Source organism: Poecile atricapillus, chromosome Z (assembly GCF_030490865.1).
Source record: "Poecile atricapillus isolate bPoeAtr1 chromosome Z, bPoeAtr1.hap1, whole genome shotgun sequence".
Lineage (NCBI taxonomy): Eukaryota > Metazoa > Chordata > Aves > Passeriformes > Paridae > Poecile > Poecile atricapillus.
The window spans coordinates 25,024,587-25,042,755 of record NC_081289.1 but is presented as its reverse complement, the minus strand read 5'-3'; the positions used below and the strand labels follow the sequence as shown (position 1 = coordinate 25,042,755).

Here is an 18,169-nt window from a genome sequence, read left to right as displayed (position 1 = left end):
AGCCCTACACAGCTGCTCATTCACTCCTGCCCAGTAGGATGGGAGAGAGAATTAAGATAGTAAAAGTGAGAAAACCCATGGATCAAAATAGACAGTGTACCAGGTATAGCAAAAGCTGCACATGTAAGTGAAGCACAGCCATATGAGGAATTCATTCACTACTTCCCAGGGGCAGGCAGGTGTTTGGCCATTCCCAGGAAAGCGGGGCACCGTCACACAGTGACTTGGGAAGACAAACATTATCACTCCCAACATACTCCCTTCTTCTCTCAGCTTTGTATGCTGAGCATGATGACATGTGGTATGGAATATCCCTTGGGTCAGTTGGGGTCAGCTGTCTTGGCTCTGTCCTTTCCCATCTTATGCACCCCCAACCTTCTCACTGGTGGGGAGAGGCAGAAAAGGCTTTGACTTTGTCTAAGCACTGCTTAGCAGTAACTAAAACATCCCTGTGTTATGAAGACTTGTTTCCAGCACAAATCCAGAACAAAGCCCCATAACAGCTACTGTGAAGAAAATTCTACCCCAGCCAAAGTCAGTATAAACAAATAGAAATTGGGGACAAAAAATATCTTTGTTACAAGATCCCCTTCAAGTGACTGGCAGTTTACTTTGCTCAAGGCAACTGGAAGCTATTATGCAATGAGCTTTGATTTATACATGGTGAAAATTGAATTGACACCATCTTCCCTGTCTTGGCATCTGATGGTTTGGCTTTCTTGATGTGCATCATTTGAAGAGTATGAATACATCGTTAGCAGTGGGGTGGGGTGCTTCAGCATATAATTAGTAATAGTTACAGTACAGGCACTTTCGCCAACATCCTGCTGCCTTCTATACATTATAATGTTTATAAGGATTACAGATCTTGGTCAGGGAACTGAAAGTGTTACAGGGTTAAAGAAACAAAATCTTTAATTGGGTTGTACTCCTTAACTGTCTCTCTCTTTTGTTCAGCAATAACTGTTGAGAAAAATTGAGTATCAAATTTATTGCATGAGTTTTGACCCTCATGCAGAGAAAAAGTGTTTTATTAAAACAGACAGATGTTGTAGATGGCACTTAACCCTCAGTCCTGTCTCTGACTGTTTAATAGAGATGTTGAGAATGGGTAAATTTCTAGGCTGTGGAGTCTTGCAAAGGAATGACAAGGCAAGTCCTTTGTCCTGGATGGGAGTAATTTAGAGGAATGGCCTGTGGTGTTTTTTTCCTAAATTTCAGAAGGATTTTTGGGATGTTGAGATGGGTCTCTTAACCATTTTAGAAAAGATAACTGGGTCATATCAAGGCTTTTGGTGATGTCTGATACTAAGCTGTTATTATTGTTACTATTTTAAAAGGTCTGCTGAAGGTTATCTCAGGTGTTCTTCAACTTGGCAACATCGTCTTCAAGAAGGAGCGTAATACAGACCAAGCCTCTATGCCAGACAATACAGGTAACCAATCTGGTCCCCCACACCAAAGAAAAGTGCAGCAAAAAAGCCCACAGGAAGTTCATGCAAGAGGGAGAATGTATTGCAGTATGTATGGAATGCTGGAGTCCTGTTTTTCCACAGGGTGAATTATTTGTCAGAGGAGCTGGCGTGTTCCATATAAATACAGAGTGTTCTGCCAGGCGTGTGTTTGCAGCCACCCATGGGCAGGAATGTGGCACTGTTCTTGTGTCAGGGCTAGGCAGGAAGTACACGTGATGAACAGATGAAAAGGATTACTGGAATATGTGGAGTGTGTGTTTTAAACGAGCTACAGTATTGCTCCTTCAAACCTATATTATCAGATTTTAAGGAATGTTCTTTGCTGCCTTTGCTATTCTGGTAGCTGTAAGAGTAAGGTGGTGATAGTTTTATGGTGGGTGTAAAAGCATGTGTACATACTTTAACTGCACTACCCATTGTTGAATGTATAAATAGTGCCATGTTTCACATGATAGAAGACTATTTGTTGGAAGACTTAACTCTTAGACCTTCATTGTAGATGTACTGCAGGAGTGCAAATGTTGCTAATTTATCACTAAGTAGGTTTTTTGCCCGTTATTATTTAAGATATGCTCTAAATGTCATTTTAAGGAGGAGAGTGAACTGTTTGGGTTTTGGATCTTGAATCTGAAATACAGAGTTGACTCAAAAACTTATCAGTAGATGAAGACAGAGCAATTAGCTTGATTAAGAAATCCCTTCTGTGTTACAATTTAGTAGTATGAGACTATTAATTCAAATGTACTCTAGTGGCTTCTGGAGAAACTCTGTAAACTGTAGTATGGGTTGCAAGAAGGTTGTTTTGGAGTTGTTTCTTTTTTTTGTTGTTAGCAAGGTATTTTGTCTCAGCAACCCGTTCTTTAGTTAATGTTTTTTTGTAAGCTGTTTCCTGACTTTTCTAAAGACAGTTGTTGGAATGTTTTTCTTTTTATCTTGCTTTCTGTGAGAAAAACAGAATAATATGAATCTTTTTGTTTCTTCTTACCATCTTTAGCTGCTCAGAAGGTGTCTCACCTTTTGGGTATCAACGTGACAGATTTCACTAGAGGTATCCTGACTCCTCGCATCAAAGTTGGACGAGATTATGTGCAGAAAGCTCAGACCAAAGAGCAGGTAGGCATTCTCAAAAAATGAATGAGTACTTTGCTCTCTAATCTTACTGCTGCACAGCTAATGAATATATCAGAGGTTTCTATAGTGTTTACTGACCATCTTTATGATTGCAGCGTATGGCAAGCACACTTGAACATTGTACCATAATATATTGCTTGCTCATGTAATCTGTATAAAGATAGAACTCACCCTGTCCCTTAGCACTTTTTCTGAAGAAAACGAAAGAAAACACAAATTCCCTAATTTTGGTGACTGGGTGTCTCTGGAGAGTTATTTCAATGTGGTATGCAAGGGTGACATTTTCAAGCTGGTGCAATACAGAAAGCACTATTTTTGAGTAGGTCAGCTACTAAGATAGAATTTGCTGCTCACCCTTGGAATTGATTGGAAAATTTGTAACACTCTTGGCTGGCTGTGCTGTAAATGAAACCTGACCTAGGAGCTCATGGCCTGCTTGAATGGAGCAAGCCCCTGTGCTTACTCATTGCCTGGCTTCTTCCTGAACACAGCATTATCCTCTGAATAAAGAAACATGGCCCTCTAACATGGAAAGGATTGGTAAGACACTGAAGTCTGGAAAAAGTCATAGGTTGCCTTTCCATCTTGCCTACCCCTTTTGATGTTTAATCTCTTACTACACATAGTGTTCGTGTCAGGCACGGGTAGGGTAGTGGCAGGGAGGGATTGCGCTTCATAAATCCAAAGTTACTAAAGAATTTAAATTCATTTCCCCTGTTGGCCTATGAAATACTCCATGTTACTACAGTCTTTAGAAATGACTGGGCGTAGTTTTTCTGTCTTTAATACCAGCTCTTGTTTCCTCCAGCAGTCAGGATCCTGAAATTTGGTTTTGACACACTAATTTAGAGACAAATTCTTTGCTCTTGTATATGGAATATCACTATGCTCTACTTTTCATTTGGAATAAACTGAAATAAGCCTTGTTCAATTAATTTCCCCGTGGAGGGAAACATGTCAGACTACAGTTGTGCTGCTAGATCCCGAAACAGTGTAATCTGTGCCTTTCTTTGGTTTGTAATGCAACTTTTGCTGTTTATCCGTTTGCTGTTTAGGCTGATTTTGCCATTGAAGCACTGGCCAAAGCCACTTATGAACGGATGTTCCGGTGGCTGGTTATGCGCATCAACAAGGCTTTGGATAAGACCAAGAGACAAGGTGCATCCTTCATTGGAATCCTTGACATTGCTGGCTTTGAGATTTTTGAGGTAAGGAGGTGCACTCAGCATAGTTTAAAATGGAGCAAAGACCGCAGAAGGAAATAGCTTTACAACTGGAAAATAACACACTCTTGGAAAGGATGGGAAGCCCACAAAAAGGGGAATCGGTATCAAGTCTCGTGCAAGATAAATGTAGGAGAGGAAGAGCTGAAGGAAAGCTGTGGGGAAAATGGGACAGAGGGGAAATGTGAACTCTTTCTCTAGATGACGCTAAACTCTTAGGCCAAATGTTATGGGATTCTATAAAATAACTTTAGGATGTGGTTTGCATTATTATCTGAAGCAGCCACAGACTGCCATCAAAATAGAAGTATCCTGCCATTATCCCAGCAAGGCAGCTCCTGTCAACCTGTGTTATGTTACAGTGGGTCTAGCTCATGAACAGCTGCAAAATGAATTGGACCAATTTATTCACGAAATAGAAAACTGAGACACAGAAAAGTTGGGGTTGCTTTGGGCTTTTTTTTCATTTGTTGGTTGGGTTTTGGGGGGTATTTTTGTTTCCTTCCCCCTCTTATTGGTATACCTTTGGCTTCATGGTTGCTGGATCTCATGGAAAGAAGAGGAGAAGAAATAACTTAGTTAGGAATTATTAAATATGGAGGTATTAGAGCAGGACTTCCTTTAGAAGCTTTGACATTGTGTGGTCAAATGTAAAAATGCACTGTGAATTATTAACCGTATCCTTACTGTCGGAAGAAATCCGAGAATTTTGAAAAAATTTCCCCTCACTTTCCTTGCTCTGATTTTATATAAGCATTAAAAAGGGACTTTCCAGTCGACACACTTTTAGGAATTTTTCTTCAGGCTTCTGTTGCTTCTTCTTCCTATGAAAAGGACTTGCTGGCTCTGCATTTGTGAGAAAACCAGAGTCCTTTCTTGTCCTGGGTTAAGTAGCTGCAGTAGCTCTTCTGCTGTTTACAGCTAAATGTTCTTTTGCAAAGTCTGAGAACCAATGTGTATGAACTTCCCTAGGGATTGCAGCAGTGTGCAGTGGCACGTGACAGAACAGGCAGTTCATATCCAAAGGGGTTATTGACAGTGGACTGTCTGCCCCAGTCTAGCTTAGATTCCTGAGCCACAGATAAGATCTTTTGTGCTAAGAGAATGCTAGGTGTGTCTTCACAACCAATTGCTCAAACATCTTTCTACCTTTTTCTTCACTAGCTGAACTCCTTTGAGCAACTGTGTATTAACTACACAAATGAAAAGTTGCAGCAGCTCTTTAACCACACCATGTTCATTCTGGAGCAAGAGGAGTACCAGAGGGAGGGCATAGAGTGGAATTTCATTGACTTTGGCCTGGACCTGCAGCCCTGCATTGACCTCATAGAGAAGCCGGTAAGTTTGTTGTTTTACCATCAAGCAGGAAAGAGCTGCACTGATTTTGTCATTGAGGACACCATCTCTGCCCCTGTATTGGAAACTGGCCCTCTAGCTTTTGTAATCCTCTACTGACACTGTAAGGTGATTAGAAGCAGGAGTGAAGAGTTTCTTCTTTGTCTGAGAGTGTGTCACCACTAAGGCTGTTAGTATCAGTTCTGTAGGAAACACTGCATGAAAATGGATCTAATTGGCCACTTTTTCCTCTCACTGTATTGTCCTCATTTGTGTAGGTCTGCATGGTGCTAGATGTATGTGTAGCTTGCCATAAGTAGTGTGAACTTCCTTACTTAACTACAGATGTGACGAGAAGCTGTGATCTCTGCTACTTTCATTCTGTTCTATTGAAACTTGAGAATTTACAAATTTCATAGTAGATGTTCCAATAGTAAGGACTAGTTTGTGAAGCTTTCTGCTATAGCCTTTTGCATTTAGACACCTGAATATATTCAGAGAACTGTATAATAATATTTCCTGTATTAAAAATGTCTTTTCCCAAAAAACAACCTAGACAAATGTCACAGAAGAGACTTTCTCATAGTAATGGTCAGAATTCAGATGAGGATACTGAAGAACTATTAACAATTTATATTTCAGTGGAAGTAGTTTAACTGGTATCACACAAGAGGTTAATATGATGTGGATCAGGCTTAGGTATTCTTTTTTTTCTCCTCTAGCCATCTAAAGGTGTTAATTATCATTGTAGTCATGTAGTTAATGATGTTTTGATGTTTCCTTTCTTTAAGGCTGGGCCTCCTGGTATACTGGCCCTGCTGGATGAAGAATGCTGGTTCCCAAAAGCAACAGACAAAAGCTTTGTGGAAAAAGTTGTTCAAGAACAGGGCACCCACCCCAAATTTCAGAAGCCAAAACAGCTGAAAGACAAAGCTGACTTCTGTATCATACATTATGCTGGCAAGGTAAAGAATTAATAACTAAAATGTGAAGGTTGGACTGCTTATTCATAGCCACTGCTTCTTAGAAATGGCTGGTTACTGAAATGGTTGCCTATGAGACACCATCAGAAGATGGCATGAAAGTGTTCCATTGCAGAGGAGCTAACAGGGCCCAAGGAGATTTGCTTGCAAATTGTATCTATACTTTTAGTTCAAGACATGTCAAACTGACAGCAATTTAAATTTAAATTTGTTCTCTGTCACTTGGTGGACTGGAGGTACTGTTCAGAAACCTTCATCAAGACTTCATCACCAAAAATGCTGATGCAGCTGGTTTTTGTGTCACACTCTGCATGGTACACACTGGCATTGCAAATCCATTCCATTTACTGACAGAACAGAATGTGCAGCGTTTTGTAAGGGTTGGAAATTCATAGGTGTGCTTACTTAGATGGCAAATCCAAGAATGATTGGGTAATCTGTTGTGCAGACCTTGGTGATACTTTTTTAGACTGTGCCAGATGTTGGATTTTGGGCTGCAGAAAATCGCCCCCCACTCAGCTCAAAGCTTCTTGATGTGTTTATCTTCTCCAGGTGGATTACAAGGCAGATGAATGGCTGATGAAGAACATGGATCCACTGAATGATAACATCGCTACTCTTCTCCACCAGTCGTCGGATAAGTTTGTGTCTGAGCTGTGGAAAGATGGTATGTGATTAAACTTCACTTAATTTGTTTGCTCTTTTTTTGTGTGAAAGAGCTTGAGCATCAAAAGCCTTTGATGAACTGTTTTGCTTTTTTCCCCTGAAGACTAAATCACCAAGATGAGCATTATCTGGAGCATCCTTTGCTTAGATCATGGTATTTCATTAGAAGTGTACTGTAACCCAGGAGAAAGGTTCATTTGCATCAACTTCAACATAAGCTTGCCGCATATATAGCAATTCTGTCTCAGAATGAGGAATACTGGGATAAAATACGAATGCACAATTAAGAGGCGGCAGCTTGCATAGCTGCAACACTCAGGATCTGAGGTGGAATCTGTTTTCAGTCCTGCGACTAAGTGTGACCTTTCTGCAGTGCTGTTCAGTATTTTACTCTATCTTCTCTGGATTTTATCTGCTTTTGAGTCTTACTGTTACTGTCACTTTCTGTGGTAGGTTTTCTTTGACGTCTCTGTCTGTTGCAGAGATGCAGAAGGTTCAGAGAGCCTATTTCTATCAACACTTTCCTATTCTTCATCTAGAACCAGGTGACTGAGAAACCCAGCTGTTGTGTCATGTGTGTGATGCATCCTAGAGCCATGCAAGAAATGCTTCCGTTAACTTCTCTTTGTCCCTTTGTCATACCTGCCTGTCTTTCTTGTTCATTTCCTCTGCTTTGTGCTAGTAGCTCCTCATGGACTCTGAAACAAAAGTAAAACTCACCTTGAAAGTGGATACAAAAATATAGACACATTCAGGTGCTAAAAGTTGCTCTTGCACAATTGCTCTCGGGTAGGAACAAATCCCTGTCAACTGTTTGAGTGTAGAGCTAGCACAGCTGTATTTCCTGCAAGATCTGGAAGGAAGATTTCTGAGACTGATAGAAACTGAAATCCAGTTTAACATTGGTTTTAGTGCTGGGATTTCACTTCAGCAGCTGATCATTTAAAAGAAAGTTTGGCAGAGGAACTTGTCCTGGATGGAAAATGGCCATCAGCAAGTTGTGCCTAACAAGGCCTTTGCTGTATGAGACTATTTTTGGGCTTTGAAATGTCAACTGACCACATCTTATCAGTTTGCATTTATTGTTCTTAGCTGGATCTTCAGTTGCAAGTGACTGTCCTTTTCACTATCTTGAAGTAGAATGCAGGGCTCAAGATTAAGAGGATTGGCACAGCCAGAGTCTGGGATTCACTTCTGTGGATTTCCCTGTGATGTCATCTAGTAACATAACCTTTTTTTCTTTCTGATAAGACATCCTTGACCCTATTCCAGCAGCTGCTCTAGAGGTGAAGAATTTTTAGCTAATATTAGATATAAATGAGAATATTCTTTCTAGTTTATTCTTTTGTAGGGGTGTCGCTAAGCAGCTAAGTTTTTTTTTTCTTAAATCAGAAGACAATTGAGCACAAGCTGGTGTATTTTCTGCAGTGAAGATTGGAAGCCTGAGTGTAGGCATCAGCTAACCATTAAAGATGGTTGAAGAGTAGCTTGAAGCTCTAAATAGAAGTATATTGGACGTGTGGAAATTTATAGTGATACAGTTGGTTTTTGCTGGATGGGTGAAATTTTATCTCCGTGTAGGAAAGCAATGGGGAAAACTATAGTTTCTTCTTGCCCTGCTACTAACAGATCTAGCTGACTTCTGTTGAGGGGGAAAAAAAAAAATCTGTGGTGTCCATCAAGGTGATAATTTCATCAGTGCTTGGATGTCACTGTGGCACAGTGGAGAAACTTGGGGCAGGGAGTTCTGACTTTCTCCTAGTGCTGTTGTTCATGTCTGTGTCATAGAATACTTGTACTCCAAAAACCACTCAAGCGTGGTATCCTGAGGTTTGGGTTTTGTCATGCCTTTTTCTGTGCTTGTTCAGTTTACAAGTAGATATGACTTTTCTGATCATCAGTTATTACAGTCCTGACTGTAATGCAAGAGTGAAGCTGGGCTTTTTCTCTATCTGTGGCCCCTTCTGGATCAGAGTTAACTAATAGTTGACTCTGCTGGGCTAGCAGCTAGAACTCTTGTTTTTCATTCTAAGCTAAGCAAGTAGAAGCGTCTGAAACTCACTTCTAGATTGCTCTTCCAGTGCTGCCATCCAGGGCATCAGTAGAATATGTTTGAGATTGAGTTTGACTCCATCACTCAAACTTCCTGTAGTGAGCTGATGCTTTCTTTTCCTTCCTGCTCCTATCCCTGCACAAATTTTGTACAGGAGTCGACATCTGTGTAGAGATGAAGCAAAAAGGATCCTGCAGCTCCTCTCATTTATCCTGTTCTACCCAGATGTTCTTTGTATGTCCCAATACTTCCTTTGTTTGTGGGAGAATTTTAATGCTCTTTCCTGTGCTCTCTCTAGTGGACCGTATTGTTGGGCTGGATCAGGTAGCCGGTATGTCAGATACAGCATTGCCAGGGGCCTTTAAAACCAGGAAGGGAATGTTCCGGACAGTGGGACAGCTCTACAAAGAACAGCTGGCTAAACTGATGGCTACCTTGAGGAACACCAACCCCAACTTTGTCCGTTGCATTATCCCCAACCATGAGAAAAAGGTAAAGACAGCTATAACAGCACAGCCCATGCATTCTTATATGGGCTTCCTAGGTGTGTGGCTGGGTTGATGGCTTTTGTCAGGTTTTACACGAGATCTGGAAGAGGCCCTGTTTTCTCAGGGTATTTTTTTAAGGTCATCCTAAGTAACTGTATGCTTACTAAAACTTTGGAGACTGATCTTTGCAGTTCTTAAGGTGTCCTAAAAGCTTTCCATTGCTTTTAATTGGAAAGGAGAGAACTGGCTGCTTTACAAAAAAGAGAGGGAGAGGTGAGGGAGTAAGCCCTTTTTGTAAAAGCTTTTTGGTATTCATAAAATATACATTTTCCTTACTAGGCTGGAAAACTGGACCCCCACTTAGTCCTTGACCAGCTTCGCTGTAATGGAGTGCTGGAGGGAATCCGTATTTGCCGTCAAGGTTTCCCCAACAGAGTTGTATTCCAGGAATTCAGACAAAGGTGAGCCCTAGAAAAGAATCTGAAGCAGTCTTTAGCCTAGCAAAGTTAAGACATAAGTACAAAAATTGAAATATTTTATTGCAACTAGATTGCCAGTTTTTCAAAGGCAACACATCTGTGTCTTGGTATTCCCTGACACAAAGACTCCAAAAAGCATTTTTGGTTTCTCCAGTAAGGATGTAGTTAAGGTGAAGCGTAGAGGACCCTGTCCAAGGCTGCTGCTTCGTACTCTGCTGTCTAGAGGTGCAGTGCTTTTTGGAAAATTCTTGAACTCATAATGGCCTAGGAATGCATACTGATTTCTTTTGTTTTGTTGTTTTCAAATACACTTGTGTGACTAGTCTGATGCTTTCTTGTTTTCAGATATGAAATCTTAACTCCAAATGCAATTCCCAAAGGATTTATGGATGGAAAGCAGGCTTGCGTGCTGATGGTAAAACATCCCAGAAACTCTACTTGAATAAACTTTATGGGTGTGGTTTAAAAGTTGGAGTTGTGCATGCTAAATATAACTTGTATTCACAGACCAAAATTCCGAAGTCAAATGTTTTGTCTGAGAGAAGGGTGTAAAAAGTTTCCTTTTGGCTTCATAGATGGAGGCTTTTGTCTAGCACAAGATTCAATAATCCTAGGCAAAGAGGACCTTTCTGTTTCTGCAGATGCATACTTTGAAATGCCAGCAGTATTCATAGACTCAAAATGCTTTGAAGCATCTATGCTATCTTTAGCACATGCTTAAAGTATGAGTTTCAGTAAACTTTGTAATGGCCTGCTGCTGACAAATGCTTTCAGCAAAGGCTCCGATTAGTTTCTGTAGAATTGCCTGCTCCAAAGGGAAAGCTTTGGCCCTACCTGGGTGACTAGGCTTGAACTGAACTTGACTGTTAGGGATTCCCTTTTTCTGTCTTACAGGAGTATAGCTGATTCTTCTTAACTTAGTTAATATAAGCATTGGCAGCAAATCCTCAGAAGGAAGGTAGTGCTGGGGTGTCGTTCTGACAAAGATATGACTGAGAAAAAGTCAATGGGAAGGACCAGCAGATGTATTTATTCTAGAAAAGGAAGAGAGCTCTTGGGATTAGACATGCATTCCTCACAGCATCCTTATCTTCTGAGTACTTGATGTGATACTGTATTAAATGATACTTTCTGTCATGTTTTCTGTCTCTGATTACCTCCGTTTGATGCTGTGCTTGGCTGAGCTCCAACTCCTCTAGTTGGGATAGGCCAGGAATTTATTGGGAGTTGGAAACTTTGGTTTGCTGGAGTAGCTCATTGTAGAAAAGGGCTGTCTTAGAGCCTTGAGCCACAAATATGTTTTGGGATGTTTCACATGAAACAGTCTTTGCAGGACATGAATTCTTCTCTCTCTCTTTTTAGATCAAAGCATTGGAACTGGATTCCAACCTTTACAGAATTGGACAGAGTAAAGTGTTTTTCAGAGCTGGAGTCCTTGCTCATCTCGAAGAAGAGAGAGACCTGAAGATCACAGACGTCATTATTGGATTCCAAGCATGTTGCAGAGGCTACCTGGCCAGAAAGTAAGTTCCGTGTTTTTTTAAGTACATCATAAACATGTATTTCTCCCATTCAAATACAAGTTTATCTTTAAAAAAAAAAATCTAGAAATTATTTTTTGTCAGAAAGGTCATAATTTATTTATTGTATATAACAGTTGATGGTCTTTTAGGGTTTTCTTGTCTCTGTAATGCCAGACTTCTGGCACCTGCAGGAATCTCTGTGTGCTGTATTCCAGAAACTACCTGAGCAGTGAAGTTCTGCTCTGTAGGAATGCCATGCAGCAGATCAAGTTTTTGATGGAAGTGCTGTGAAGGTGCAAATGGAAAAGTCCTAGTACAGTATTGATGCAGGAGGTGTGTAGGGTTTCGCTTAAGCTACCAGGTAGGGCTGTAATTGGTGCAGTTCTAAGATCGAATGTAGTACCTGTCAGTTTGGTGGGAAAACACACCTCTGTTTAAATCTCCCTTTTTGGAAGTGAAGGTAGTAAAGCTTTTCAGAGTAGGAGACATGAGGGAAATTTTGTTATAATAGGAAACTGGATTAAGATAAAAATAGCCACTCTTACCTGAGCAGAAAAAAAAATTAAAATCAAGAGAAGGTTCACTGGAAACTGCTGGCTTTTTTAGGAGGAAATCTTCTAAAGAAAAAATACAGAAGTTTTTTTCATAGAAAAAAGAGATTGATGGTGTGGAGTGTGTGTTGCTCTGGGTTCCTTTGTCTTATCTCCACTTGCTTTGCAGAGCCTTTGCCAAGCGCCAGCAGCAGCTGACAGCTATGAAAGTGCTCCAGAGAAACTGTGCTGCCTATCTGAAACTGCGGAACTGGCAATGGTGGAGGTTGTTCACCAAGGTAAGAGTTTTCCCTTTGCAATCCCCCTGCAATGAACAAAGACATCTTCAACTAGATCAGTTTGCTCAGAGCCTCATCCAACCTGACCTTGAATGTTTTCAGGAATCAGGCATCTGTCCACCACCCCTGGAAAACGTGTTCTAGTGTTTCACCACCCTTACTGTAAAAAACTTCTTCCTTATATCTAGTCTGAATCTACTCTTTTTTAGCTTAAAACCATTACCCTTTTGTCACAACAAGCCTTCCTAACAAGTTTGGTCCCCTCTGTTTTGTGAACCCCCTTGTAGGTACTGACAGGTGTTCTGAGGTCTCCCTGGAGCCTTCTCTTCTTCAGGCTGAACAGCCCCAACTCTCTCAGCCTGTCTTCATAGCGGAGGTGCTCCAGCCCTCTGATCATTTTTGTGACCCTCTGGACCCATGCAAACAAGTCTGTATCTTTCCTGGGCTGAGGACCCCAGACCTGGATGCAACACTCCAGGTGGGGTCTCACCAGAGCAGAGGGGCAAAATCCTCCTCTGGATTCAACCCAGCCAGTTCCTCGATCACCAAACACTCCACCCATCAAATCCATATCTCTTCAGTTTAGAGAGAAAGATCTTGTGGGGCACCATGCCAAAGGCCTTACAGAAGTACACCTGTATGACATTGACTTACCTGTGAATTTCCCCATTGTATGGCAACTCTTTCATTCTCTCACTATCACTGCTTAACCCTTGAGGTTCTGGAATTTACTGGACCCTTTCCTGATGCGTCCCATCCTGGAGGAGAATAAATGGACTGGCAGACAGTGTGCTATTAGCAGAGTAGGTTGATACCCAGTCCTGTGTAATTCCCCCAGTGTTCACAACAAATCCTTCAAATAAGATGCTTATCTGAAATGTTGTTTTATTCAATGCTTATCTCAAGTGCAAGAGCATTTCTTCATGTTTTTGTTATTCCTTATACACAGCTCATTCCCTTGGTTTCCCTTTCAGGTGAAGCCCCTTCTGCAAGTGAGCAGACAGGAGGAGGAGATGATGGCCAAGGAAGAAGAACTAATAAAGGTCAAGGAGAAGCAGCTGGCTGCAGAAAATAGACTGAGCGAGATGGAGACCTTCCAGGCCCAGGTGAGTTTTGCAAATCTGATGTGTAAAAATTGTTCTCTCTCCATCTGTCCAACTGCTTGAGAGCACCTCCTTTGCTTTCTTGGTCTGATGGACAAACTGCAGGATTCCAGCTTGCTGGAACACGACTTGGCTGCCTCTCGTTCACTTTCCTTTGCCCTTCTTGCAGCTAATTTCCTGCAGCAGGTCTTTTTGTACAGTGATTACCTATCGCCCTTCTGTAATCATTATAGGGATTAAAGTCTCCTTTGGCTGAGTGTTAGAGCAAGCTGGTTGAATTCAGTCTTGTCATGAATGGAATCATTTATGTTTGGAACACAGAAGGTTGGAGCAAGGTTGTTTTTTTTCCGTAGGGCTGATAATTATTTGTTACTTTTGTGAGGGCAAATAGACAATATCTGTGTTTCAAATGGATATGGTCTTGAGAAATTTGTGAATAATTTGTAGTTGCAGCACCTGATTTGTGAAGGAGAGCACACACTTAAAACTGTGCTTTTAAGTGATATTTAGCTTTTGGCTAACAGCAGGGGACTGCTGTTTAAAACTGTAACTGTGGGAAAGAAGTTTAAAACTAACTGGAACAGAGGAGCACAGAACTTCACTTAACACACATTGCTAAGTGCTTTGGTAAATTGGAGCTCGTCTTACTTCTGGCTTTGCATCCAATGTAGCTAATGGCAGAGAAGATGCAGCTGCAGGAACAGTTGCAAGCAGAAACTGAACTGTGTGCTGAAGCTGAGGAGATAAGAGCTCGCCTGACAGCCAAGAAACAAGAACTGGAGGAGATATGTCATGACCTGGAAGCGAGGGTGGAGGAAGAGGAAGAACGGTGTCAACATCTTCAGGCTGAAAAGAAGAAAATGCAGCAGAACATCCAGGTAATGCCTTAGGAATACTGTCTCTTGTCAGTAAAGAGGATAGAAAGGATTAGAATGGTTCTTTTGCCTCAGCTTGGAGGGATATGAAAGAGAGAAGGGGGAAAGAGGCGTAGGAAAATCCATCTGTGTAAACAGCAATAGAGCACAGCAGTTCTGGTCCTGAGCCTGAGGCATTCAGTTGTCTGGAATGAGCCGTTCCATTCTTGAAGGTGATGGCCACTTCTCAAATAATTAGACAAATCCTTGCTTTATTTTAGGAATGGTAGTATTCCTTACAAAATAACATTGTTTATTCTGCTAGAAAATTTGTTGATTGGCATGCAGTCTGTGGCTTTAAGTCATGGCAGAGATGTCAGTCTAGGACCACTGATAATACCTTGAAGGAAGGGTGAAGAAGCCTTCCATTCTAGTTTTGCTACTGTGCTGTTCCATGGATTAGTGAACACTGACAAATACTTTGCTTTTCTTTGGGTATTGTAAAGGAGCTAGAGGAGCAGCTTGAGGAAGAGGAAAGTGCAAGGCAGAAGCTGCAGCTAGAAAAAGTTACCACAGAGGCCAAATTGAAGAAGTTGGAAGAAGATGTGCTGGTTCTGGAAGATCAGAATCTCAAATTGGCTAAGGTAAGACTCCTGCATCTTCTTCCACAAGCTAAAGATGCACCTGTGAGTCTTTTGGAGAAAACCACTACAGGCTGTCACCCTTATTACAAGGAAACTTACTAATTAATTCAGCCTTGTCTTTGAGAATTCTGACCTGAATTTTTGAAGGTAACTGTGTGACTGTATTCTCAGTCAGTATTGTATGATATTTAAATAACCTTCACTAAATAATGATCCATGAGCAAACATTTTCTGATGCATTGTTATGCCAAACAGTATCAAGTTATTTTATGAACAGACTTCCATTTCAGTTTTGAAAGGGCTGTCTTATACAAATCTTTAATTTCAATTCGACTTTAAATTTACTTGAATTCTATTTGTGATCTTGAAAGGATTTCTTTCTTTCTGGATTTCCCCATAGTAGGAGTAGTCGCTCATGACACTGACATTTCTAAGCATCAGAGCTAGAAAAATACCCTGTAATTCCAGCAACTCTTTTGACTCTGCCTTCTCAATTCTGCAGGAAAAGAAACTCTTGGAAGACAGAATGTCTGAATTTACCACAAACCTTACAGAGGAAGAAGAAAAATCTAAGAGTTTAGCCAAACTGAAGAATAAGCATGAGGCCATGATCACAGACCTTGAAGGTAATTTTGGTTTTTGTTTGTTTTTTTTTAAAGATAGATCCTATAAAGACCTTGCCTAATTAGTTTTAGGTGGTTTCTCATTAAAGTTTTTTGAACTTCAGTTTTATTTCTGAAAGAGTTTTAGTCCTGCTGAGTTTCTGAAGGGTTAAAAATCAGTCTATAGTGTGTAAACTATTGATCAGTTTGATAGAACTGTGCTCTGTCTGGCTGAAGGTTATGTGGCTTGTCAGCTGAGCCCTTGATCTAAATAAAAATCCTCTCCAAAGCAGCCAGGCCAATGGAGAAGAGAAGCTGGTTCTTCTCCAGCTGTGGAAGTGTCTTCACTTTTCTACTTCCAGCAGCATCAGTCTGTCAGGGTTAGTGCTTTTTCTGATAGCCTGTTTGCACAAATTCTTCAGAGTTCTAGAATGATATTCTTTTGGAGACTGCCTGTTTATTTTCAGTAAAGGGAGAGCAGACCTTGTGTTCAGCATCACTAAATGGGTGCTTTGCTTATGCCTGCACGGCGTGAGACTGGCATTGTGTTTGCATTGTTACTGTGAAAGTGGGAAAAGGAGGTTTGGCTGTAAGGCGAGGGGAAGGGAAATTGCCCAGATACATTTTGAGGGCAAAATATGGAGTAGGTGCCTGTATAGGTCCTGACAAAAGAATGCAGTCCAGCTACAGTTTGGACAGTTGTGTTATCAGGAAAGAAAGTATTACTTAAATAGATCTATTTTTCTATGCTTGTACAATGTTCTGAGTGTGTCATCTGTGTAACTGAACGTGTCCCCATCTCCTTTAGAACGCCTGCGACGCGAAGAAAAGCAGAGGCAAGAGCTGGAAAAGACTCGTCGGAAGCTTGAAGGGGACTCCACTGATCTGCATGACCAGATTGCTGAGCTGCAGGCTCAGATTGCAGAACTCAAAATGCAGCTGGCCAAGAAGGAAGAGGAGCTGCAGGCAGCCTTAGCTAGGTGAGAACCTGACCTGCAGGGTTCAGGGACCAGCCAGGACCTGGTTGGGAAGTATGTCACTTGGAATAGAGTGAATAGGGATAAGTGCAATCTGTGGAGGTTGTATTTTAGCCTGTGGCCTATTTCAGATCCATATCTTTGGCATTAGAGTTCTTTAGCTGCTGCTCACTGCCACATTCTCTGTACAGAACTAGACGATGGATGCAATAGACACTGCATGCGTTTGACTGGAGTAGTAATCCTTAATATGGGATTAAAAAGTAGTGGCAGCACACTGTCCCTCTGGTAGTTGCTGTATTCATTTACTCAGTAAAGTGTCCAATTTCCAGTGTAAAATGGTGCTTTCTCTTCTGCTTTCTTCTGTTATCAGTATCTCTCTGTCCCCTTCTTAAGGTAATTGCACTGTCTCAAGTATTGGAAGATGGAGCTTAAAATTTATAGATCATATATGGATCAAAGTCTGAATATAATATTGTAGAGCTGATCAACACCAGCTTTTCTTGATTATTTTTGGTAGGACAGGTTGTCTTAATTTGTGTATGGTTTAAGTCTGGCTCTGACCAGAACCTTATGTTAAACACAGAGTGGAAGAAGAGGCAGCTCAGAAGAACATGGCCCTGAAGAAGATCAGGGAACTTGAATCCCAGATCACTGAGCTGCAAGAGGACCTGGAGTCAGAGAGAGCATTCAGGAATAAAGCTGAAAAGCAGAAGCGGGATCTGGGAGAAGAGCTGGAAGCATTGAAAACAGAGCTAGAAGACACACTAGATTCTACAGCTGCTCAGCAGGAGCTGAGGTAACTCCAACATGGGGCTGTGTTATCTTTATTTGGGTTTTGCTGTTTTTAATAATTCTGCCGTATTCAGTCTCTTACCATAGCAAGTCTTTGCCTTTATCACTGGTTAACAGCCTCAGTGACTACAGAAGGAGGTGTGTGCAAGCCCTAGTCAAGATTGCATTACCTCACCTCATGTCAGAAAGTTGATATCCTCCCTAACCAAAGTTAGTGGTAGTCCTGAAACATTGGTACTTTCAGGCTGTTACTTCTTAGGCAGAAATGCTGCCAGCTTGCACTTAAGAAGGATGCAGTGCTAAGTGCTACCTTTGAAAAGTATCTTTATAGCCTAAAGAGATCTTGGAGTTTTTTTGCATTAGAGATGCTGTTGGTGGATATGCACCTCTATTTGATTCCCTTCTTGGCATCTAAATGGAATTTGTGAATCTTGCAGGTCAAAGAGAGAACAAGAAGTAACGGTTTTGAAGAAGACCCTTGAAGATGAGGCAAAGACTCATGAGGCTCAAATCCAAGAGATGAGGCAGAAGCATTCACAAGCTATTGAAGAGCTGGCAGAGCAGTTAGAACAAACCAAACGGGTATGTGGAACAGAAGCCACAAGGCCGAAGCAGTCAACCTCCCTGAAATGACAGTGCAGAAGAGCACAAAGTGTTCATGATACTCATATATGTGTTCTTCTTCCCTTGGTAGATCGTTTTTCTCCATGAAGCATATATAAAACTGCTTTAAATAATGGCATTCATGCTTTTCTCTCCTGTTAGGCACGTTAAACAGCGCAGCAAAGACATTTTTCTCACTTGTTAGCTTGTACAACCTTTAATTTGGAAATCTGATCATGCAAGACTTTTTTCTGTATTGTTGTCTTCTCTGATTGTTAGATTGTCTCCTGATTATCAGTGACAGGCTGTTCATCTTGTTTTTTTCTGAGTAAGCAGTCTGCAACTTAACTGCTAAACATAGAGCGTTAGTTTGCTTGTTGGAAAAACATATACTCACTGGATCCTG

At 41.1% G+C, this 18,169-nt stretch overlaps 1 protein-coding gene across 1 annotated transcript in view; it reads left to right on the top strand.

Moving 5' to 3' along the window:
• The window catches only part of LOC131592959 (myosin-9-like), a 70,215-nt gene that overhangs the window by 41,046 nt on the left and 11,000 nt on the right, over positions 1 to 18,169 (top strand). The window contains exons 10-27 of the mRNA XM_058864949.1: positions 1,341 to 1,436; positions 2,470 to 2,588; positions 3,662 to 3,814; positions 4,994 to 5,167; positions 5,956 to 6,129; positions 6,700 to 6,814; positions 9,165 to 9,358; positions 9,694 to 9,815; positions 10,179 to 10,248; positions 11,196 to 11,356; positions 12,077 to 12,185; positions 13,160 to 13,291; positions 13,960 to 14,166; positions 14,649 to 14,786; positions 15,289 to 15,412; positions 16,197 to 16,368; positions 16,952 to 17,164; positions 17,598 to 17,742. Coding sequence (XP_058720932.1) covers positions 1,341 to 1,436; positions 2,470 to 2,588; positions 3,662 to 3,814; positions 4,994 to 5,167; positions 5,956 to 6,129; positions 6,700 to 6,814; positions 9,165 to 9,358; positions 9,694 to 9,815; positions 10,179 to 10,248; positions 11,196 to 11,356; positions 12,077 to 12,185; positions 13,160 to 13,291; positions 13,960 to 14,166; positions 14,649 to 14,786; positions 15,289 to 15,412; positions 16,197 to 16,368; positions 16,952 to 17,164; positions 17,598 to 17,742 — 2,618 coding nt within the window. The remainder of the gene's footprint in view (positions 1 to 1,340; positions 1,437 to 2,469; positions 2,589 to 3,661; positions 3,815 to 4,993; positions 5,168 to 5,955; positions 6,130 to 6,699; positions 6,815 to 9,164; positions 9,359 to 9,693; positions 9,816 to 10,178; positions 10,249 to 11,195; positions 11,357 to 12,076; positions 12,186 to 13,159; positions 13,292 to 13,959; positions 14,167 to 14,648; positions 14,787 to 15,288; positions 15,413 to 16,196; positions 16,369 to 16,951; positions 17,165 to 17,597; positions 17,743 to 18,169) is intronic.